We start from the raw sequence: 25,748 nt of genomic DNA, 5'->3' as shown, positions 1-25,748 counted from the left end.
GTCAGAGGACAGTCCCTCCACACATATAAACTGATTTCTTTCTGAGGAATATGATCTAAACCAGGCAAGAACTTTTCCACGTAGCCCGACACAGGTTTCCAATCTCTCCCCAAAAAAGGGAGTGGTCAATGGTGTTGATGAAAGCCGTAAGGTCAAGAAGCAACAGGACGGATGCAGAACCTTTGTCTGATGTCACGCGAGAAGTCTCAGTCCTACGATTGGGTCTGAAACCCGACTGCAGCGTTTCAGAAATAATATTATCTGTCTTTCAGGAAGGCCTTCGGTTGCTAGGAAACAACTTTTTCCACAAAAAAAAACTAAGACGAACGGTTGGTTCAATATTGGCCAATAACTGTTTCATTTATCTGGATTGAGATTTTATCTTTTTAGAAGAGGCCAACTGTATTGATTTAGGTAACTCACCCGGAGAATATGGAGCAATTTATTATATTCAACTCATGCGGACCAAGCAAAGGAAGTAGCTCCTCAAGCAGTTTAGTTGGAATGAGGGCCAGTGGAGGGCCAATTCCATTCTAATTTTCTGGAGGCTTGCATCAGTGCTCTAGTGTTGTCTGTGTACCTGGGAGCCAATTTATTTTGGCCAATTTCTTTCCTTTTTAGTCGTGCAGCAGTAAGGTATTATGCATGGTGAAGTTAAGATCTTTGATTAGATCGTTAACTGATTTATTTACTCTGTCATCCTTTTGGTGGAGGTAGTCTGAAAGAGTATCCAAAACTCTTTGGGTTGTGAATTCATACAATGGCTTTTAAACGTCCTTGTTTGGGGTGCTAGAGGGTTAGTTGTTGTCACGTTAAACGTAATAAGATGGTGGTCTGATACTCCAGGATCCTTATAATATCTATTCCACGGGACAAGACTAAGTCTATGGTGTGATTGTGGCAATATGTTGGTCCCGAGACATGTTGGACAAAACCCAAAAAGCCAAAAGAGTCAAAAATGCCTTTTGAAGAGGGCACTTGGACTTTTCCATGTGAATATTGAAACTGACAAAATGTTTAATATTAACTGCCATGACTACAAGGTTTGATAAGAATTCCAGGAAGTAATTTAGGAATACAGTTCTGTTTCCGCCCCCATGGGACGGCTCTCTCCTCTCTACCTCGCCGTGTTCCTCCTCTTTTTCCCCCTCCTCTCCCCTCTCAGACGATCTCATCCCATCTCCCCCTCCTCCATTCCTCTCCTCCCCCTATGTTGTGAGCTGAGGCAGGGGGCTACTGTGCCTCTACTGTGCCTCTTGCAGGTAATAAAATAACTTCAGGAGTGACATGAACTTGCGGATTACCTGGAGCGGATTACCTGGTTTGGGGGGACCGTTGCTGTTCCTGTCCTTGTCCACCTGGTCATACTTCTGACCTAGTCTAAAATCAAATATACTCTGGATTTAGCCCAGAGAAATTTATTTATTATTCCAATTGGACTCTTAATATCTCACCCGGCACAGCCAGAAGAGGACTGGTCACCCCTCTGAGCCTGGGTCCTCTCTAGGTTTCTTCCTAAAATTCGACCTTCTTAGGGAGTTTTTCCTAGCCACTGAAATTCAACACTACTGCTGTTTGCTCCTTGGGGTTTAAGGCCGGGTGTCTCTGTAAAGCACTTTGTGACAACTGCTGTTGTAAAAAGGGCTTTATAAATAAATGTTGATTGATTGATTGGTTCACTGTGCCCAGCTCCATGGGGACAATAACTTCAGGAGTGACATGAACTTGTTCACTGTGCCCAGCTCCATGGGGACAATAACTTCAGGAGTGACATGAACTTGTTCACTGTGCCCAGCTCCATGGGGACATGGGGGAAGGAGATGTTTACAGAGACAAGTTCTACATGGAAAGCCCTTTATTAGAACAGGTAAATAATTGGTTTAACGCTTACAGAGGTGTGCAGATCGACACGTCACTGACTGAATTGTTCAAGGAGCTACAGATGTAGGATTTAGATTTTCAATCAATTTGCCACAGTAACTAAACAATCTCACAGAAACAGGAAAGTGCCATTATTATGTTATAATTCATTGATATTTTTGTAGTTAATTTTTTGTAAGGGAAAATCCAAACATACAAGTGGAAATTAAATTTTTATACCTCAAATACAATACAGCTCTAACATTTCCGGTATTGCAGGAGGGCGTTCTTGCAACATTGTGTTCAAATTAATAAACCAGATCTGTAAATCTATCAAACAATACTGACATACAGTACCTCACCTTTGCTGGGCTTCTCCCTGGTCTAGCTTGTAATCGATATAGAAAACAGGTTTGTGAAGGAATAGACTAACAGGTCTGTGAGCAAAGCAGACAAACATAACTGTGAGCAAAGCAGACAAACATAGATCTGTGAGCAAAGTAGACTGACATATCTGTGAGCAGAGCAGACTAACATAGATCTGTGACCAAAGGACCCTTCTGAGTGAAAGAGAGGCTCCTCCACTCCCCTTTATGTAGTGTAGCTACTGTATGAAGGGTCCACAACCCAGCACTCCATTATTTTTACATTTTATTCCTAAACTGACACTCTTGTCCAGGGGGACTTACATACAGTATTTATTAAATCAATCACATTTATTTATGAAGCCCTTTTTACATCAGCAGTTGTCACAAAGTGCTTTTACAAAACTCCCAGCCTGAAACCCCAAGGAGCGAGCAACAACAGTGTTGAAGCACAGTGGCTAGGAAAAACTCCAAGAGGGACCAACATTTTGGAAGAAACCTAGAGAGGAACCAGGCTCGGAGGGGTGACCAGTCCTCTACTGGCTGCGCCGGGTGAACATTTTAAGAATACATATATTTTTTTGAACAGAGCAGGAGACAAGTACATTTTTGAGAGTGCATTCCTTAGATTTACAAGGATTCACAGTGAAGAAGGAGAACTGACCCTACCCCCCCGACACATTAATTAATATAGCAGCATAAAACCTTGGGGCTGAGACAGGAGGTCCAGTGACGCTGTGGATGTCAATCCACCCACATTGCCTAGCATCAATCAAAGGCTTTGCTAAAATCGTACCTGAAACTCGACAGTGCTGCATATGATAGCATAAACTTTCCAACCATAACTCTCAGGACTTACGTTTGTATGGAACTATTTTGTAAATTCACAGTTTTCATAAATGAGTGCATTTATGTTCGCTTTCAACATATCCCCTCTGTGTTACTGACTCACTTTTACAATGCTCCTTAACATTTCACTTATGTTGGTCTTTTTGTTCAAAATGAAAAGCATCTCGTTACAAATAACATTTACCCTTTATGGTTACGGTTACGGTTATGGTAAGGCATCACAATACTGAGTTAAGGGTTAGGATTAGGTTAGTTTACGGTTAAGGTAAGGCATCACAGTACTGAGGTTAGGGTTGGGATTAGGTTAGTTTATGGTTAAGGTAAGGCATCACAGTACTGAGGTTAGGGTTGAGATTAGGGTTAGGTTATGGTTAAGTTAAGGCATCACAGTACTGAGGTTAGGGTTGGGATTAGGTTAGGTTACGGTTAAGGTAAGGCATCACAGTACTGAGGTTAGGGTTGAGATTAGGGTTAGGTTACGGTTAAATTAAGGCATCACAGTACTGAGGTTAGGGTTGGGATTAGGTTAGGTTACGGTTAAGGTAAGGCATCACAGTACTGAGGTTAGGGTTGGGATTAAGGTTATAAAGACAAAAAAAAGTCCTGGCCTAAACAACTCAACAACTCATCATTAGCCTCTGCAATCCAATCACTTCTGTTACTTTCATTGAGGATATAAAACATCTTCACCTTGAATTCCAGCAGGCCCAAAATAAACAAACCAACAAACAAAAACACCCCGTGGGTGGGAAGTGAAATGCAGAGATGTCAAGGAAAATGGCATTTCTGTGAATCATTTCTCCCCAACCCTCTCTCTCTCCCTCTCTCTCCCTCTCTCTCTCCCTCTCTCTCTCTCTCTCTCTCTCTCTCTCCCTCTCCCTCTCTCAGAAGATCAGAGCACACGCTTCCATCCATCAGCTGGTCTGTGTGAGGCTGAGCACCAGGAGATCCAGCGACAGAGAGTTTGATCCTGCGTTCCCCTTTCATCAAAGTAGAAACACACAAGACGGCCAGACCGGATCAAAAGTACCAAGGTGGGAGGAGCTAATCCAAACATGTCCACCACTACCCCTCCCACCAGGGTGGGAGGAGCTAATCCGAACATGTCCACCACTACCCCTCCCACCAGGGTGGGAGGAGCTAATCCGAACATGTCCACCACTACCCCTCCTAAGGGTGAATTCCACACAGCCATACTTGATATAAAAACACATTTCATGTGGCTCCCGAGTGGCACAGCGGTCCAAGGTAATGCGTTTAAATGCTGCTGAGGCATCCACCACAGACTGGGTTTGAGCCTTAATTGTGCCATAAGCAACATTGGCAGGGATTTCCCTGACTCGACCGTGCACTTCTACGTGCTGATTCCGCCTACTTCCTGGTTGGGCGAGCAGTGTAAAAAGAAAGCACTTTGGCGGGACATGTCTCCATCTCTCACTCTCATGTGCCTGTTGTGAGTTGCAGCGAGATTGTAAATATCGCTGGGAGAAAGGGGAAGTGGTGGTTCTATTAAACATAAAATGTAGCCGTTACAAACAAAACGAGGCATCCATTGATTAATAACAGCCAATGCATATGTTTGTAAGCGCAGTGTTACTGAGCTTTACTGGGCTCAAATTAAAAACAGTCATTTCACATGGCCGTGTCTAACCCTGCTTTTCAGGCAACAGCTCACGTTCCTTCCTGACCGTTCCTCCGTCCCTTCGTCATCAAGAGCAGATCGAATTGCCTCCGCGTTTGACAATGCCCATCCATCCCGCACAAATAAACACTGATTGAAACAAATAGAATGACATACCTTTCTCCTAATGTCTTGTGTTTCCTCAGAGATCAGACGCCCCCCCCCCCCTTTCTACTGCCCCTCATGTTCTCATTTCCAAAGTGCCAAGTCCACATATTGTACACAGCGGTATGTACACATACTGGACGCATCACTGGGCTGGCTATTACCACAGTCTCAGCTGGCACGGGAAGTGGTCAGACACTCGCATGATTGAATTGGTACGAGCTTTGCGGTGAGTATTCCCCCCATATGACACAAGTGATTGATATTCGGTCGCCGAGGAGCCCAGCACGTCTTCCACCGAAACCAAACATGCCTGGATATCGGTAACCAAGTGACTCTTGGTTACCGAGTCAAGGGACTGAGGGTGAAACAGAAAATAGTGAGTATGCACGTTGCTCGTCGCGTGCCGCAGTTCTCACTGAACATAGCCCAGATCAGCCTTGTGTGTGAGGGAACTGAGGTGATCATACTGAGGAACCACCTCTCAACATGGCCGCCACGCTCATCCTCTGGGGAACAGAATGCATTGGAACTGAAACACAGGTATGTGCTGTCACTCAACACGCCAGAACAACATCTCTGGGGGAAAATGTATTACAGGAAGTACCAAAAGAAATGAGATGCCAGACATGATGAAATGGAACCTAAAAATGCCAAGTGCTTGAGCCTGACACCGACAGGCTGCCTGCTAGGATGGATGGAACAGAGATAGAAAGTAAAGGGTAAATAAAGCAGCATTAAAGCCAAACCTCCCTTCTTCCAAAGCAATCGATCATGGTGTGGTTTAACAGCCAGTATCCACAGGCAGTTTACTGTCTCTCTCCCTTCCTGTACTGGATCCCTCCAGTGTGGCGTGATAAGAGGCAGTTGTCTCTTTATTCTCTTTTCATTTCTCTGGTTCTTTTTTATGCTTTTTCATGTTTTTGCTTCCTCAAGCTTCCTTTCAACATCTCTTCACGTTCCACTTCACAGACTCGTTTTATTCATTAACAGCATTTATTTGCCAGGAAATATTCACAGAAAAACAGAGCACTGAAAATGACAAGTCCCACTAGACTTAGCTAGCATTTCAATGTTATCGGTGGTCCTTTAGCAGGTGGACATGCAAGCATGGAAACATGATATACCCGACAGACAACATCTACGAACATCTACAAACATCTATGAACATCTACGAACATCTACAAACATCTACAATCATCTACAAACAAACATCTACAAACATCTACAAACGAAAGCTTCGGAATCAGGACATCTAGACAACATGGTCCCCTAACCTTTAACTGTGTCTCAACATGGTCCCCTAACCTTTAACTGTATCTCAACATGTTCCCCTAACCTTTAACTGTGTCTCAACATGGTCCCCCAACCTTTAACTGTGTCTCAACATGTTCCCCTAACCTTTAACCCTTGTCTCAACATGGTCCCCCAACCTTTAACTGTATCTCAACATGGTCCCCCAACCTTTAACTGTGTCTCAACATGGTCCCCTAACCTTTAACTGTATCTCAACATGGTCCCCTAACCTTTAACTGTATCTCAACATGGTCCCCCAACCTTTAACTGTATCTCAACATGGTCCCCTAACCTTTAACTGTATCTCAACATGGTCCCCTAACCTTTAACTGTGTCTCAACATGGTCCCCTAACCTTTAACTGTATCTCAACATGGTCCCCTAACCTTTAACTGTGTCTCAACATGGTCCCCTAACCTTTAACTGTATCTCAACATGGTCCCCCAACCTTTAACTGTATCTCAACATGGTCCCCTAACCTTTAACTGTATCTCAACATGGTCCCCCAACCTTTAACTGTATCTCAACATGGTCCCCTAACCTTTAACTGTATCTCAACATGGTCCCCCAACCTTTAACTGTATCTCAACATGGTCCCCCAACCTTTAACTGTGTCTCAACATGGTCCCCCAACCTTTAACTGTGTCTCAACATGGTTTTATGCTATATTTATGCAATAGAAACAGAGTAACTTTCTATCATTATAGTCTTGTCTGCCCTGACTATATGGTCCTAGTGTCCAGACTGCGTAAGCTCCCTCCTGGATGCTGTATTTCTCCTCTAAAGGGAGGAGGCCATCCATATGATGTACATCCATCTTCGCTTCCTCCCCCCACAGAACCACCATGTCAATGTCAAAGTCAACACCTGAGCGGCGGTCCAAATGGCACACTACTCACTTAGTTGTGCACTATTTCTGATCAGAACCCGCTGGTGCTTGAAGCCCCCCCCCCCCCCCCCCGAGGCACTCCAGGTGCTCCCCCACACAGTTCATCTCGGTAGGCTTGTCAACAACCAACACCAGCCTCCCCTTTGCCCGACACCCTCTGACAAATCCCAAATGGAAAAAACCCAAATGTCTGACGCAGAGCCCTCCTATGTGGTGTTCACCCCCGTTCCCGGGTGTCTGTCTGAGATCAGGAAGCCTGCGCTGCTGGGCCCGGGGGCAGGCAGAGACGTGGCAAACATCATCATCACCCTCCAGCCAGAGGATGAAGAGTGGGGTGGGCTAAAAACACGCCGCCTGAAAATATAGGGACTGTTAGAGGTCAAAAGAGTCAGAAGAGGCAGAGAGAGATGGAGGGAGGGAGGGAGGGGGGAGGGGAAGAAGGGGAGACGTAGAGAGAGAGGAAGAGCGGGAGGCAGACAGAGAGGAAGAGAGAGGGACAGAAGGTAGGCAGAGACAAAGAGGGTGAGAGACAGAGGAAGTGAGGCAGAGTGGAAGACAGATGGGTAGAGTCAGAGAAAGAGGCAGAGAGGCAGAGAGGGAGAGGCAGAGTGGAAGACAGATGGGTAGAGTCAGAGAAAGTGGCAAAGAGGCAGAGAGGGAGAGGCAGAGAGAGATGGCGAGAGGGACAGGAGTTAGAGAACGGGAGCGAGAGGCAGAAGGAGACGTTTCAGCTTCAGGTACCAGGCCTAAGCATCTCTCGAGCCCAGCTTCCCCAGATCTCCCTGTGGCAGTAATTCAGGCCCTATTGATGACCATCCCGAGAGGGTTGCGTGTGTCCATCACCCCCAGACATGCTGTGATGGGCACACCAGGAATGTTCCCCTCCCTCGAGCCCACAGGCTCCAGCTACAGTGTGACGTGGCAAACTGGAGCTTAGCAGGAGTGATCTCCTTTTCTCATTGTCTGCTGATGGAGACCTAGGAGACAGGCTGTGAATGTGTGTGTGTCTGTGGGGGGGCGGTAAATGTATACACAGTATGTACGGGTGTGTGTGTTCGTGTGTATGTGTGTTTATGTGTGTGTGTGTGTGTGCGTGTGTAGATGTGTGTATGTGTGTGTATGTGCATGCGTGTTTAGCAAATCATTCTCAAGGGGTTTCACTGCTCCCTCCCAACCAGGGTAAAATGGCCCAGCTGCACCCCTCTCTAAAGAAATAGAGAGTTACACAACTGATGTCACCACCTGGTTCCATAAAAGCTAAATGTGATCAAATCAGCCCCCAGAGAGATGAAGGCCCCATTCACGCTATCACCCAATGTGACCGTGGAAATAACAAGAAGCTCCGTTCTGAGCCTTAGACCTAAAATCATTTTACAGCCTTCTGAAGAGACTCTGGGGGTGATATATTCTGACAGATTTATTGAATGGTTTAATGAAAGGGAGCAGGGTGGTCTACAGTCAGGAGTAAATTACCTACAGTCCTACAGGGTGGTTTATGGTCAGGAGTAATTGACCTACAGTCCTACAGGGTGGTTTATGGTCAGGAGTAATTGACCTACAGTCCTACAGGGTGGTCTATGGTCAGGAGTAAATGACCTACAGTCCTACACATCTGACAGACCCAGGTACCCCGTTAATAAACTATTAACAAAATAATAAGCTATTCACAACACATTTCAGTCCCAGATACCTCTTTAATAAGCTATTTACAACACATTTCACAGTCCCAGATACCTCTTTAATAAGCTATTTACAACATATTTCACAGTCCCAGATACCTCTTTAATAAGCTATTTACAACACATTTCACAGTCCCAGATACCTCTTTAATAAGCTATTTACAACACATTTCACAGTCCCAGATGCCTCTTTAATAAGCTATTTACAACACATTTCACAGTCCCAGATGCCTCTTTAATAAGCTATTCACAACACATTTCACAGTCCCAGATACCTCTTTAATAAGCAATTCAACCCTGGTGCTAAAGATGCAGTGGACACTAACAAATTGGATTCAGTTAGATTCAGAATTATGCCTGCTTAACCTGGCTGATCTCAGTTCCCACTTTGTTGTCAGTTTACATAACATCTCATCCACACACACATCCACATTGTACTATTCAAAATCCAACCGCACATTCTTCCCATTCAAAATCGTATTTACCCTAGCCATAACCTTGAACCCAACTCTTAGCCATAAATCTAACCTATCAATGTTATCCTATTTACATGCATTTGTGGAAAAGGGCCGATAAGTGTCGCATAGTTAAGATTGTACTGTAAGGTCACTACACAGCCAGCATGAAATCTTGCTGATGAAGCTGTCCAATTGGTACATTCTGAATAGCTCAAATGGTCGGCACGTTGTTAAGGGGGCAGTAACGTGAGTTGGGAAGCACAGGGTTGTGAGTTCACATAGTGCGGAACCTGATGAACTGTCTGTGGAGGAAGCTAAACAGTTAGCAGCAACGCGATGAATCCTGGATCCTCTCAGCGCCATCGTACCTCCATCTTGTCCCCAGTCAGTATTGCAGCATATCACTCAGGGAGGTGTGCATGGGGAGATCTAATGCCAAGGTCAAAGGTCCTATACGTTCCAACCAATCACGTTACCGTGTCCACTGTTTCTAATTCAGGGGATGATGTCTGCGTACTTCACACTTCCTGCTTCTATTGGGTCATGACTTCACTCTGTTTGCATGACCTTCCATTTCATCATCACAAACAAAAACCTATCTGCTGTTCAGTCCCAAGACTCTCAAACCAGTCAAAAGCCATGATTGGCAGAGGTTCGGATCATCATATATGGCGTGGAGTGTGTAAGACAGGAGTATTCAACTCTTACCCTACGAGGCCGGAGCCCGCTGGTTTCTGGTCTACCTCCTCATTAATTGCACCCACCTGGTGTCTCAGGTCTACATAAGTCCCTGATTGGGGGCTGCAATTAAAAAATGCAACTGCCTTTGAGGGACATATTTGAATACCCTGGGCATAAGATATTCAATCATGTGGGAAAGAGTACAGTCTGTCTGGCAGCCAGTCAGAGGAAAGCAAGACATAAAATAAACTGTTACATTTTTTAATTACGTTGTTGAATTATAAAGACATAATGACACATCTTAATGAACATTTAAGCACGAACCAGGCATCTAATTGCCACCAGAGTAAAGCGGAAGCTGTGTTCAGCCTTGGCCGGGAAAGGGTTGTATGTCCTGTCTTTAAAGTTCCTATACGTTACAGCAGCAGGGGCAGACACGTTCATTACGCATAGGTCTACAAAGGGAGCCTAGTCACAGCGGTCCCGGTCGACTTCACACTTTTTGAAATGTCAACTTGACCATGGCCGTTTCGCCCACCGAGAAACGGGAGGGGAGCGTGGTGTTGAGACGAGCCCAGTCGACTCCCCCACCCTTCTATTCAAGACGTGTCCCGTCCCGAACACCCACCTACCTAACCTTGCTGCCGCTGGTTGCCCGTCGCCAACACACTGACACACGAGCTCAAACACACTCGTGCACTCACGCACTAATATCACAAATCCGTAGCCTACCTTCTGTGTGACAACTGGAGGAGAGGATGGTACTTGAGGGTCTGAAGAGGTAAGGCAGGTACCGGGAGAAGCATTTCATCTTGTTGTTGTTAGCTGCGCATCACTATCAAGTCAACATCGTAGGCAACTCTATACCGAGTGGAATGACAAAACGTAAAGGAACACAACGCCGGGCAAAGAGACCAAAATCTTTGGCATTACTTTTTCCTCCGCTAACATTAAAGGTATTCCTTCCTTTGGGGCTGTAGTGGCAGGAAGACGGGAGAGTTCTCCGCGCGCGACGCTACTCTCGTAAAACATGCTTCTTCACGTAGTCACCAGCAGGACACGAGATACGGTGTGTTATTTTTGCTGGGGTCGGCTGCGGGGGAGGGAGGGGGCTTGACTGAGGGAGGAGGACGGAAGCATCAGGGTTATTGTTTCAGGGGAGGCTTGGGAGCACCTGCTCTCTCGATGGCCGCATGCTGCCTCTGTTGGCCGTTCGAGAACTGACAACTCAGTATGGGAGGGTCTCGTCAGTAAAGTTTCCAAAGCCTTTATTGGAGAGCAAATGTAGCCGCCTCTAGGAGCCCATTTATCTGAAACAGATCTGTTATCGCTCTTTCAGACATGACGTCATTTAAAGATGACGATGACGGCGATGGGTTTATAAGAATATGGTGCATTTTACTTATAGGTATGTTGGCGAAATCTGAGGTGTTTATGTGCGGTAGAAACGTATTGTTTTGGAATGGGGCCATTCTTACAGGAACTCCAAATATGGGTATAGTCTTACAGGAACTCCAAATATGGGTATAGTAGCCCCGCTTGGATTTGGACCTTCCTCGCAGGAACTCCATATATGGGGATGGAAACTGACAGGTGATTGCAAATGGGACAGACTATTTCGAATACACCTGACTATTTCTCTCGGGTTACCCGGGCCTGAAGGAGGAGAAAAAGGAGGATTATTGGTTTTGGTTAGAAAACGCTTTAAGACTGGCCAGATTTGCAATCTATTAGGTGTGCAGTGGTTAGATCTGCAGTGGTTAGTTATGCAATGGTTAGTTATGCAGTGGTTAGTTATGCAATGGTTAGTTATGCAGTGGTTAGTTTATGCAATGGTTAGTTATGCAGTGGTTAGTTATGCAATGGTTAGGTGTGCAGTGGTTAGTTATGCAGTGGTTAGGTGTGCAGTGGTTAGTTATGCAGTGGTTAGGTGTGCAATGGTTAGTTATGCAATGGTTAGTTATGTAGTGGTTAGTTATGTAGTGGTTAGTTATGCAGTGGTTAGTTATGTAGTGGTTAGTTATGCAGTGGTTAGGTGTGCAATGGTCAGGTGTGCGCAGTAACGAAGAATATTGCCATTTTACACAACCCTGGCCTGACCTGTTGCGTCAACGTTAGTATGTTAATTGGTTAAATGGGGTGGCCATTTAGAAGTCGGTGTTAAAAGCACTTTGCCATCGGGGAACATGTGGAAGCCTGTAGACTATGCGACAAGCTTTGTGATGTGATGATTTTAAGCTTCGGACGTCATTAATCACATCATATTGTCGTTTACCAGTGTCAAATCGGTTTGACGTCCCAGCACTTGTTACTGCTCTAATGGCATTGGTGACAAGATTATAATGCCAATAAGGCATCTTGGGGTTTGGCTAAGCGCTGTATCCAGGCACTCCGCGTTGCGTTGTGCCTGTATTCCACACCCACGCGTGCCTTTTTAAATAACTACAGTGTCTGTTTGCGGGTTGGCCGGGTTCTCATGTGCCAGTAGTGTTGTTGGCAGCACATTCGATAATGGGTGAGTGTATAAAAGAAATGATGTCTGGTATTTCCCTTTGAATTTCTGAATCATAGGCCTACTGTGGGAATTATGCTGGTGCGCTCTTGTGGTTATAGGTGGAGGCTGGTGCTAATGGTTGCCACTGCGTTTTGACTAAGTAGATTGTAACCCGAAAGCACCGATGCTAAAGCACTGTAAAGAGCTTGGGAGTGAAATATATGGAGTGATGCTTACAACACATCCACTTCATTGTAGTTTAATGTGCGAATCCAACCTGTTTCATTTACTCTTATTCTTCGTGTGCAATGTGCACTAAACGTTGCTACTTTTTATAATACACATAAGAGTCTGACCATTTGCCTGTTATTAGGCCCAGGACTTGCTTGCTAAAGTAACTCGGTGTTAAACTGGTGGGGACAGACTCAGCTGAGACGTACGGCAAACTTGGCCTGACCGGGAAAAGCAACATACGCCTGTTTTAATCTGTGTAAGAGTGAATTAGTTGTCTGACGTTGCTGGCCTACCCCTGAAAGCATCTGTTTGTTTGCTTCCCTGAAGGCTTGAGCAGCGTCATCGTCATGAGCAGAGCAGCCTGCGAACCCCACGGAGCACTATCTGACGAGGCACCCCCTTCGTATGACTTGGACATCTTATGAGGCACACAGAGCTGTCATACATAGTAATATATTACATGGTGGTCTTGAAGAATTACATTAGAAAAAAACAGACCATTCAAAGTTTTTGTTATCAATAACATCAACTGGACATCTTTGGTTCTGCACCCTCTCTTTTGATGAAATTGTTAAGATACTTCCAAAGCGTACTTCCACCTCCTTCAGAACATGGCAAAACTGTTATACGTTTTTGGTTGAAAAATGACATAGAAAAGCTAATCCACACTTATTTCAACTGGCAATGCTCCTCTCTCTGGTTACCCTGACAAGACACAAAAAATCTTAAATTAGCACTAGTATCTTAATTAGAAAATGTGATCACATTATTCCAGTACTAGTTTACACTAGTTTACACTGTTAATGCAGACCTTTAAGGTTATTATTTGAATCTACAAAGCATTCCATGGACTTGCTCCTACTTATCTCAGTGAATCGGTCCTGCTGTTCATACCAACATGTATTCTACAGTCACAAGACGGAGGCCTCCTTACTGCTCCTAGAATTTCTAAACAAACCACTGGAGGCGGGGCTTTCTCACATAGAGCTCCATTGTTGTGGAAAGGTCTACCGTTTTAATGTGAGCACACAGACTCAGGCCCTTTGAGTGTTTACTGAAGACTCTCTTCAGTAGTGTCAGTGATAACGTGTAATTTGGCCCAGGGGTGTGAAGGTGAACGGCAAAGACACCAGGTTTACAAACCGTTCGTCCTGGCAGGCTCCTCTCTACTGGGAAATCCTCTCCCCAATGTCATTCGGAGCCGGAGTCACTGGCTTACTAGTGTCTCAGACCCTGGCCTTGGACCCGGCCTCGGGTCGACCTGGACTGACAGCTCATGGCTGTCCCCGTGACAAAGTATTAATTCTTTCACCTGTTTTAGATTACATTCAACGTTATTGTCACTGAACAAGTACGAGTAGAGTACAACGAAATGCAGTTAGCGTCTAACCAGAGAGTGCAAACAGAAGAGAGCAGAGCATTTATTAAGTATATGTATATTACATGTGGAATGTACAGATGTGCAATGAAGGCAAATGCATTACAAATGGCAAAACTAAATGTGCAATCCAGGTAAATAGAGGAGGGATGAAAATGTACAAGTATTTAGTATGTTGTATGTTACAAGTGGGATAAGTAGTTGTGTGGGTACCAATGCCAATTCTAAATGGCATACAAGATGTGCAATCGAGGCAAATTGAAGGAGTAAGGTTCCCGAGGTAAACACGTAGCTGTAACGATTGAAAACTTCCGTTATCAGACTTTGCAAGGCAGTGTCACAGTTCAGTAGTACAAAGGGAGTTGTGCAACAAGGTCCTTGAGAGGTAGGGGTGTATGGTTAGTGATGGGTTACCGAGTTCAGCAGGGTTACAGTAGATGGGAAGAAACTGTGTCTGAGCCTGCAGGTGCAGGAACGAAGAGACCTGTACCGCCTGCCTGATAGAAGGAGGGCAAACAGTTTGTGGGGGAGACAACTTTTACAAAATGGGCACCCACAGGCCTGTACGATGGATGGGTCATATTTAGGAGGGGTTTCTGAGTTCAGTATTACCACGGATTCTCAATATGACGACTTCTTGTTTCACTGCCCACAGCTCACCTGGTCATCACTGTCCTTGTCCACCTGGTTTTGCAGCTGATCTGGGTTCTGTTTAAAGACTCTGGACACAGAGCAGGAAATATTCTGGATGGAGCTTCATCCCAGATATCAAAGAAGTAACAAAAAATTAAAAGTTTCTGGTGAAGGTAGAGGAACCAGGGAAGAATAAACATTTGTGTGGCGTTAATGTGTCCAATCATGGAATGTGGGAGTATTCTCCAGTTTGTTTTACATCCATTCAATTGTGCGCTAGTAATAACATGGAAATGATGTGCATTTGGCCATTTTGTGGCCATGAATGTGATCAGATAGAGGCTGTGTAATTTCAGCAAAGTCTGTAAGCCAGGCACTGCAGTAGCCGGCCACACCCAAAAGGCTCATCATTTGGGCTTTGGTTATTGGCTTGGGGAGTTCCAGCACTGCTTTTACAAGTTCTGGACAACAAAAGACTACTGTAGAAAAGGTGCGTAATGCAAAAAAAAAAACCTGGTGGAACATCTCACAAATAATTAGGTTAATTGGCAACAGGTCCGTAACATGATCAGATATAAAAAGAGCATCCCAGAGAGGATGAGTCTTTCAGAAGATGGGGAACGGTCTCCTGGGTTTAAATCACTGAATGGTTTAGGCCCCCAAATGCATTTTTGATATGTTTGATATGTTAGAGTCCAAACAAAAAATGACGAAGCTGCGTTTAGCACATATGCTCCACACCACTGGAATAAACTAGCAGAAGATCTTAGACATGCCCCAAACCTATCAATGTTTATATCCAGATTAAAAACACTTCTCTTCTCACACACCTATAACTGAGCGCTTGAACTTAATCACACTGTTTTTAGTGGTTTTTATTCTATTTTCTTCATTTGTTATTATGATGTATTTTTATATTTCTCTCTTTCTTTGATTCAATGTTTTATTATTTCATTATTATTCTATTTTGCAATGTTTAACAATAGTTTTTCTATATTGCAAGTTTTGGTGCTATCAGAGGAATAACCTCTGTGTAAGTGTAACAATCTGCTGATGACGGATAATGCAAACAGATAATGCAAAATCTCGTGCTTCTGTTAAGACATCGGTGGGGTATTGTCTCACAAAAGGACTGACGAGTTAATCCAAGTGCTGGAGCGCAAGGGAGGGTGATTCAATAAACAGTTATGGAAACTGTAATTCATTGGGGATGAATATAAAATGCATGTGTCAACAAAAATTGCAGAGTGTTTGGGGATCTCATCATCTACAGTACATAATATCATTAAAAGATTCAGAGAATCTGGAGAAATATCTGTACGCAAGGCCGAAAAAACAGTTTTGGATGGCCGTGATCTTCAGGCCCTCAGACAGCGCTGCATTAAAAACAGATAGGATTCTGTAGTGGACATCGCTGCATGGGCTCAGGAACACTTCCGAAAACCACTGTCTGTGAACGCAGTACGTCACTGCATCCATAAATGCAAGTTAAAACTCATATACATTGGGGAGAACAAGTATTTAATACATGGCCGATTTTGCAGGTTTTCCTACTTACAAAGCATGTAGAGGGCTGTCATTTTTATCATAGGTACACTTCAACTGTGAGAGACGGAAACTAAAACAAAAATCCAGAAAATCACATTGTATGATTTTTAAATAATCAATTTGCATTTTATTGCATGACATAATTATTTATTATTTTTGATCACCTACCAACCAGTAAGAATTCCGGCTCTCACAGACCTGTTAGTTTTTCTTTAAGAAGCCCTCCTGTTCTCCACTCATTACCTGTATTAACTGCACCTATTTGAACTAGTTACCTGTATAAAAGACACCTGTCCACACACTCGATCAAACAGACTCCAACCTCTACACAATGGCCAAGACCAGAGAGCTGTGTAAGGACATCAGGGATAAAATTGTAGACCTCCACAAGGCTGGGATGGGCTACAGGACAATAGGCAAGCAGCTTGGTGAGAAGGCAACAACTGTTGGCACAATTATTAGTAAATGGAAGAAGTTCAAGATGATGGTCAATCTCCCTCGGTCTGGGAGATCTCAACTTGTGGGGCATCAATGATCATGAGGAAAGTGAGGGATCAGCCTAGAAATACATGGCAGGACCTGGTCAATGACCTGAAGAGAGCTGGGACCACAGTCTCAAAGAAAACCATTAGTAACACACTACGCCGTCATGGATTAAAATCCTGCAGCGCACGCATGGTCCCCCTGCTCAAGCCAGCGCATGTCAAGGCCCGTCTGAAGTTTGCCAATGACCATCTGGATGATCCAGAGGAGGAATGGGAGAAGGTCATGTGGTCTGATGAGACAAAAATAGAACCTTTTGGTCTAAACTCCACTCGCCGTGTTTGGAGGAAGAAGAAGGATGAGTACAACCCCAAGAACACCATCCCAACCATGAAGCATGGAGGTGGAAACATCATTCTTTGGGGATGCTTTTCTACAAAGGGGACAGGACGACTGCACCGTATTGAGGGGAGGATGGATGGGGCCATGTATCGCAAGATCTTGGCCAACAACCTCCTTCCCTCAGTAAGAGCTTTGAAGATGGGTCGTGGCTGGGTCTTCCAACATGACAACGACCCGAAACACAAAGCCAGGGCAACTAAGGAGTGGCTCTGTAAGAAGCATCTCAAGGTCCTGGAATGGCCTAGTCAGTCTCCAGACCTGAACCCAATAGAAAATCTTTGGAGGGAGCTGAAAGTCCGTATTGCCCAGCGACAGCCTTGAAACCTGAAGGATCTGGAGAAGGTCTGTATGGAGGAGTGGGACAAATATTAATTTCTGCTTTTCTGATTTATCAAATACTTGTGTCATGCAATAAAATGCAAATTAATTACTTAAAAATCATACAATGTGATTTTCTGGATTTTTGTTTTAGATTCTGTCACTCACAGTTGAAGAGTACCTATGATAAAAATGACAGACCTCTACATGCTTTGTAAGGAGCAAAATCGGCAGTGTATCAAATACTTGTTCTCTCCACTGCACATGGTTAGTATTCTAGGAGTAGAGTCAGAGAAAGTTGAGGATAAGGGTTAGTAGATCGGGACTAGGGTTAGAGTTAGTAGAAAGTTTAGCAGCTAAAAATCTTAAATGCCAAGACCAGAGATAAAAAAACAGATCAACCCACAACAAAATGATTCTCCCTACAAAAACAGATTGACCCACAACAAAATGATTCTCCCTACATCTATACAGCCACCTATATTACAGAATGCAGAACAGTGAAATGTTTTCCCGCCAAAACGGAAGTGGCTAAATCACCTGACCCAGTGCCACCCCCAAACTGGTCCTACCAATACCATATCCCCCACATCAGTTCCACCCACTTGGCCACAGTACAAATGGCAATTCTAAATGTGCAATGAAGGCAAATAGAGGAGGGCAGAACATGTACAAGTATTAAGTATTATATATGTTACAAGTGGGATGAATAGTTGTGCAGTGAGGCAAATACAATACAATTCAAAATGTGCAGCTGAGGCACATTTAAGGTGTAAGATAGCATGTGCAACTGAAATGCAGGGACTTTTAATGATTTGTTGTGACTGGCCACAATAGAGTCTGTTGGGTGGGTATAGCACATTTTGACCCTGGCAACAAGATCAGTATAAGGGTTAGGAGGGTAGGGGTCAGGGGTCATAGAGAATCCTAAAGCATGTTTGGCCTTGGGGCCGGCGGCAGCTGTTTACACACTGTCTCCAGTTGTCTGTCACCACTGGGTCAACTAGTGGCAGAACAGGCTTTATGAAACCCCCTGACCGACACAACATCAGCCTTGACAGCTAACCGGACAGGGCACACAGGTTTGTGTCTGTTCAACGGGGGCCATGCTCCGGTTTACAGGGCACATCTAGTCCATACATCAGTCCCATCGTGCTGGTTGAGTTGTAGTGTCACATGGTCACTTGTGTTTCGTAAGGGATGTCGAGGCGGTATGCACAATTTGTTGTTTTTGCATTGATCGGTTTCCTCTGCGGCTGTGCAATCTTGTCTTTTTAATAATTGATAGTAGTATTTATGGTAGTTAATTTATGCTACCTAAAATGATGTGTAGGTGTAGTTGAATGTTTCTGTATTTAATTGCAATACATAGTATGGCCACTAGTGGGAGACATGGTACCCATTCAGAGACCAGACCAGCATCCTACAACCTGACTTCTGTTCATGTAAAACAGAGCATAAATAATAATATGAAACAAGACAGGTGATGAGTACAATTGAATCCACAAAACATAATGCAAACATAATGCTAATTGGGAAACCTAATGCACATTGGGAATTGTAGCCAAAGGATTACAGAACGATTATAGAACCAATGGTTTGATGAAGATTGGTGTTTGGCTCATTTAACAAACAAGTAATTATCTTGCTCAGTCATGCCTGTGTAAGAGTAGGGAGTGTCCAAGCTGAAGAACTGAGCCCCATAGGGTGATTTCCGAAATACAACCCTTGGAATTCAGTTCTCAAAGCCAAGAACTCCGAGGGGGCCCAGTGCCCTGTTGTTTTATGGATGGATGGAGAACACATGCTTCCTGTAACGTGATTAGAGCAATCTTCCTTCATTGTCTGGCTGGAAGATCCACTTGCGTCCAGGTTTCAGCCCTTTTTGGAGAAGACCTGGTAGTTGGTAGAGTTTATGATACATTGAACTTAACAAGGGCACTACGACCAGTGGAAACAGGACTCTCCCATAAAATACAACACCATATTTTACAGTAGTTATGGGGTTATTTTAAGCATACGCATCCATCAAAAACTCACCTCAGTAGTGCCTCCTCAGTTGTGCCTGGCCGGAGAGCTCAATTTTAATTGCCTTTGGCTGTAGCACCCGGGTTGCGATCCTAGTGCCATTGCCCTACATCAAAATCTAGAACCCTCATGCGCAACCCTGGACTTTGAAAAACGCTCCAATCCATTTTTTTTTCTTTGCAACCCCTCCAATCTGTGATTTATTTATTCCTGGAAAACCAGGTAGGTGCACTTAATGATGAGGTTTGAACAGAAAACCAGTAGGTGCACTTAATGATGAGGTTTGAACAGAAAACCAGTAGGTGCACTTAATGATGAGGTTTGAACAGAAAACCAGTAGGTGCACTTAATGATGAGGTTTGAACAGAAAACCAGTAGGTGCACTTAATGATGAGGTTTGAACAGAAAACCAGGTAGGTGCACTTAATGATGAGGTTTGAACAGAAAACCAGTAGGTGCACTTAATGATGAGGTTTGAACAGAAAACCAGTAGGTGCACTTAATGATGAGGTTTGAACAGAAAACCAGTAGGTGCACTTAATGATGAGGTTTGAACAGAAAACCAGTAGGTGCACTTAATGATGAGGTTTGAACAGAAAACCAGGTAGGTGCACTTAATGATGAGGTTTGAACAGAAAACCAGTAGGTGCACTTAATGATGAGGTTTGAACAGAAAACCAGTAGGTGACAGACCTCATAGGTCTGTTGCAAGGAGGTGGCATTTAATTGCATATTAGCAGACTTCAGAGCCCCAGAGACGCAAGCAAGTTCTGTAACTTTCATATTGTAGCACTTGGATTCTGCTTGCCTCTTGGACAATCTTCCTCACTGTGTGTTTTGGGGGGGGGGTTGCAATTGTGTCCTCTACCAGGCAAGTTTGTTGCTGTTCCACCAGTTTTTTCCCCTCAATGCACTAACAGTGGTATTGTATACTTAGTTATTCAGTATAAAATGTTGTGCCCATTGCCACCAATTAATCAATCAATCAAATAGACTCTAGATTTAGCCCAGAGAAATGTATTTATTATTCAAATTGGACTCTTAATATCTCACCCGGCACAGCCAGAAGAGGACTGGTCACCCCTCTGAGCCTGGATCCTCTCTAGGTTTCTTCCTAAAATTCAGCCATCTTAGGGAGTTTTTCCTAGCCACTGAAATCCAACACTACTGTTGTTTGCTCCTTGGGGTTTAAGGCCGGGTGTCTCTGTAAAGCACTTTGTGACAACTGCTGTTGTAAAAAGGGCTTTATAAATACATTTGATTGATTCATTGATTGATTAATGAAGGTCAAGAAGCATTTGTATATTTTTATCTGTGTATCATTTGCCTTTATGCATGCTAATAGAAGACATGAATTTGACATGGCTACCTGGTTTTCATACTGCCGTAAAACAGGAAGCCATTGAAAGCCAGAGTAGAGTCTTTTAAAATTGAGATGTACTTCAAGAATGTTTGTGCATAAAGAAAACATTTAAAAAATAATTTGTTCACTAAGCAATTGTATCAGAATAAAATATACTGTTTCCTTATTATGCTTTTATGCTGTATATACAGCTGTTTTTGCTGTTGGTTTATCAGGGTCACTAATTTACTGCATTTTGTTGTACTATACTACAGCACTTCGTTGTACTGTACTTGTACTGTTCAATGACAATAAACTGGAATCTAATCTAATAATTTTGGAGGTGACTAGTAGCCTGTGTTAGCTAGCAATTATAAAATATTGGGGAAGTGACATCCAAAAGTGGAACTCGTGTCACAAGCTCTTTTCACTTGAAAACCAGATGTTTCTAGTTTCTTTTGTCACTACTTAGTGTAAATATTTTTATTCTACTTTTTATAAACAGTTATCTTGGCCTAGATAAAAATAATTAATTATTATGCTCCCCAAGTCCTTTAAAAACAACCAATGTTAGGAGCTTTATTTGACTCAAGGTTTGACCACCAGAGAGTGGAGGGGGACCTGTATCAGTGGTTCTAACACAACGCACAGATCCTCTGCAGAGATGCAGTTCCACATGTACATACTAAGATAGCTATTTTCTACATCACATCTTGTGTGAATGTATGAATTAATCAAAATTACCAACGGAGAGCTTGGATAAACCTGATCAACTCAGAGAGCTGTATTGGTGTGTATTCCTTAAAAAGTGCCTAATACTGAGCCAAATCTGCCATTGATTTGTTGATTTAATTCCAGGTGTCTTCGGCGACATCCATATTACATTACCCATAGAGATGGAGGCCTGGAGGGGGAGCTGTCGGTATGATCTGACCTGATGGATCACCTAAGGAGATGCAGTTACAATATCTGGTTTTAACCATCTAAAAATAAAAAATGAACTATATGTTTGTTGAGGAATCTGTTGAGGTTAAAACATTTCATGACATGTCCAGTTAAACCAGTTAGACCAGTATAAATGCTTGGTAGAACTGCAATACAGAACCCAGCTAGCCTCTGACAGTGCTGGATTGGTGTGTACAGTATACATTTTTCAGAACAGATAATAATTTTCCTCATGCTCTCAGAGTGCTTCAGGCGGCATGTCATATGCATTTTAATCGGGAGTGGATTTTGTCCACCAACTCTACCATAAAAGCTTAATTGATGGAGTACTGCAGACATGGGTGTCCTTCTGCTAGGTTCTGTCCCTGTAGAGACACTCTGAAGCTCTGTTAGTGGCCATTACGTTCTTTGTCACCTCCCTGACTGAGGTGATTCCTGCCCGGTTACCTAGTTATTTAGTTTGGCTGGATGGCCTGATCTAAGGAAAGTCTTGGGCTTCCAAACATCTCCCATTTCACAACAATGGAGCCCACTGTGCTGCTGGGAACATTCAACGCCTTGATTGGTTAGAGAAGCTCCAACCACTAACCAGTTTGTAACAATTGCAGTGATGTCTCAAACGGAAGGATGTAGCGGAAGATAGAGCAGTTGAATAATTCAGTTTGAGTAGTCAGGCAATGTGGTGACACTGAAAAAACCCACAATAATCCATTATTTACGGAGGAAGTTTCAGTTTGCAGTGCAGCTTCACTAAGATCGGCTCAGCTGTTTCCACTCACAGCAGAAACAATGTTAATGTGCTTACTCCAATCTGGAACCAGAAGGAGATACGGGCTTACAGTGGATTCTGTTATCACGGGCCATCACACGCAACTCAAGGTATTAAGGGTCATTTGACCCAATCACAGATTATGTATGAAATATCCTTTTTAAATGCTCTCCTTTCCCCATGCAAGTATTGAGATGACATATCTTTTCCAACACCCTTTTATAAACTTAAACTTTTTTGGGTCAAGAGTTTTGGATATGCATTCAATACCGGCCACTAGGACGCACTGTTTACCAGGTGCTCCGTGGTGTATAGAAATCGACATGGCTTCACCAAAATAAAAGTATTTTGACTTGTTTTGCAAAGACAGTAAGATGTAATATTGAAAAGAACATGAACTGCTGCTCGATCAGCCTACTGGTTCTGATCTATTTGATGAGAGCAAAACCAATCCAGCTTAGTTGCAAATCTAAGTAAACAGCAGGATTCCACAAGTGATGTTGGCCTTCACTTTGGCCCCATTATCTACGCCACAAGTCTATGGTCAGCCAGCCTGATCTGAGATCCTTTAGGATCCTTTTGGAACGCTTCAGGACTTCCAAACTTGATGACTCTTAGCAATCCCTGTCCAACGTGCATCTGGTTGTAATGCTGATCTGGATTCTACCTCCTATTGTCTGATCAGCTCAGCTGTTCCCACCTATTTAAGGACATCTGAACATGTGACTGGAGTTGGGTTGTGATGGGTGGACAGCAGAAGAGTGAAGAACCCAACTCCTCTCTACGTTTATTCCCATGTTGCACCCTATCTAGAGTGTTTTTCCAAGCCACTGGGCTTTTAGATATTATTTCTTGCTCTTTTGGGTTTAAGCTTTGGTATATATTTAAGCATTACTGCTCATATAAAACAATTTATATATTTTTTATCTTTGATGTTGAATTTCATGACCAGAAAGTTGACATTCTCCAAGGACCCTGGTTTCAGTCCTAGTGCAAGACAGTTGTTTTACTTTTATTTTAACAAACCTAAAAATTTTAGCATCCATTCAAAATTAATAATAGTAATAACAATTGTATTCCCTTCATAAATGCTAATCTCCTGTGCTCAATACATATGAGGAGAAAATAAACAAACTACATTCTGACATCATAGATCCAAGAGAACTGCATGCTGGGGAATAGTTGTTTAGACTGTAGACACTGGCAGGGGTGTAGAATTAGGGGGGGGGCGGGGTCATGACCCCCCCAATATTACAGACAGGTCAATGTGACTCTCGTGGAAAAGAGTTTTCTCCTGAAAATCCTTTGATCCATGGACCCTGCCTGCCCCGAATAAACAAGACAAACCTACGGCGCTGCTGGGATACATTTATAGGTGTACCCCGCTGCTGGGATACATTTATAGGTGTACCCCGCTGCTGGGATACATTTATAGATGTACCCCGCTGCTGGGATACATTTATAGGTGTACCCCGCTGCTGGGATACATTTATAGGTGTACCCCGCTGCTGGGATACATTTATAGGTGTACCCCGCTGCTGGGATACATTTATAGGTGTACCCCGCTGCTGGGATACATTTATAGGTGTACCCCGCTTGCCATCAACGGAGCAAAAGCGTCTTCCATTTGATCCTATATTGAACAGGAAGCCAGTGGAGGTTGTAATAGAACTGGTGATGTGGCTTATATGATGTGGCTTTTTGTTATGTGGTTTTTTTTAATGTGGTTCTTTTGTATTCAATTTGGGGCATGTGACTGAATCACAATGGTGCCACTTGCCAAACACCCAGACTGAAAACAGGAAATCTCTGACAAAATGTTCAGTTAAAGTTTTTTTTTTTTAGCAAAAGTCATATTCATTTATTTTTTATTATTTTCAAAACAGCCATTGCTTATTAATTTAAAAATAAATAAATAATAAATATAAATAATGTAAGCTAATAAAAACTATTGAATTTACATTATTTTCTTTGTTATTACTGTAGCTATTGTTGCAACAATAGTATTGTATTCTATAGATAATCAGTATCTTCAAAGTAAATAGCTTTACATTAAAGGATAGGTTTTAAAATATGTTATCACAAATCAAACAGTATTGGACTACTCCATAATGACCTTTCATACCTAAATCATCATAAACTGTGTTATATGAGAAAGGAGACAGGATTTTTTGCATGAACAGTTAAAAGATGTTTCTTGTTTTCAGAAATTATACAGTATTTATCCCGGTGCTAGCCTAACACCTGACTAAATTGTCAGATTGTATTAGGAACATTTTATAAATTGCAGACATATATGTTCTTAAATAAAATTAAAACAATCATTTTAACTACAAAAAAATATATTTAGAAATGATTTCAATTTGCAATTACTTTAGGCCTATGATTTATGTATTTTAAAATGAAATGTTTAGGCAAAGGCGCCTTTTTTTCGTATTTATATTTTTCACCACATCCATATCATACCATATCTTCACCATATCTATAGGTGTATTTTAGGCAGATTATTGACGCTTTATGTGATCATCCTTTCATAGGCTGCATGTGATCTCCATACAAATGCGTTTTGTGGTTTGGGGAAATTAGGAGCTAATGGTGAAATGTATTCACCGATTTTAAACTCACATCAACATTCATTCGGACTGAATTATTAACTTAATTTACACAAACGTTAACGTTTGAAATAACTTTCAGTTTAATACAGTTTGAAATGTGTTCACTTTCTCATTAACCATTCTCGCGTACGCCTCGCCTAGTAAGTCGCTTTCTTGTACTTACCATGGGTTTACGTTTCATTTTCCTTTGATTGTCTTCAATTTTATCATTAGTTGTTATGGTGCCAGATCAGTCGGCATCACCACCGAGTCACAACAGTCATCCGGCCGTGCGGTGTAGGTATAGCAGAGCAGTGTCAGACCATTTGCCGCCTACTCCAAACTCGCAGCTTTCATGATGGACCTCACACAGTGGTATATAAGGGAAGCGATGACTGCTCATTTGCATAGGCGTATATTCCATTTAACAGGCAGTGTACACATATAATCACGGAAAGTCCCTTTTTTATCCAACTGCACATAGAGATTGCACAACTGTGACTATGCGTCATGACGCATGCACGACCATAGCCAAACAAACACAATTAGGCTTGTGTTACTTAATTGCAAGCATTCTTTATAAATTGCGACATCATACAAATATTTTGCCTTTTCTATTTTCATGTTAATGCAAACAAACAGCGCCGTGGGTTCCCAACTATCTCTTTTGTGAAAACCCCATAAAGCTAGAGCAAGAGGAAATGTTGGTTAAGTATTC

The 25,748-nt window shown here is 43.0% G+C and overlaps 1 protein-coding gene across 2 annotated transcripts in view; it reads right to left on the bottom strand.

The window, feature by feature from the left end:
* Window positions 1–11,092, bottom strand: part of ppp2r2bb (protein phosphatase 2, regulatory subunit B, beta b) — a 71,305-nt gene extending 60,213 nt beyond the window's left edge. The window contains exon 1 of one of the 2 annotated variants that reach the window (XM_029120684.2): window positions 10,595–11,092. In XM_029120684.2, coding sequence (XP_028976517.1) covers window positions 10,595–10,673 — 79 coding nt within the window. In that variant the 5' untranslated portion in view covers window positions 10,674–11,092. The remainder of the gene's footprint in view (window positions 1–10,594) is intronic. The other variant, XM_029120685.2, reaches the window with a different exon arrangement.
* Window positions 11,093–25,748: the final 14,656 nt, after the last annotated feature.

The sequence above is a fragment of the Esox lucius genome, chromosome 7 (assembly GCF_011004845.1).
Source record: "Esox lucius isolate fEsoLuc1 chromosome 7, fEsoLuc1.pri, whole genome shotgun sequence".
Taxonomy (NCBI): domain Eukaryota; kingdom Metazoa; phylum Chordata; class Actinopteri; order Esociformes; family Esocidae; genus Esox; species Esox lucius.
Note: the sequence above shows the minus strand (reverse complement) of the source record. Positions and strands in the feature narration are given on the sequence as shown.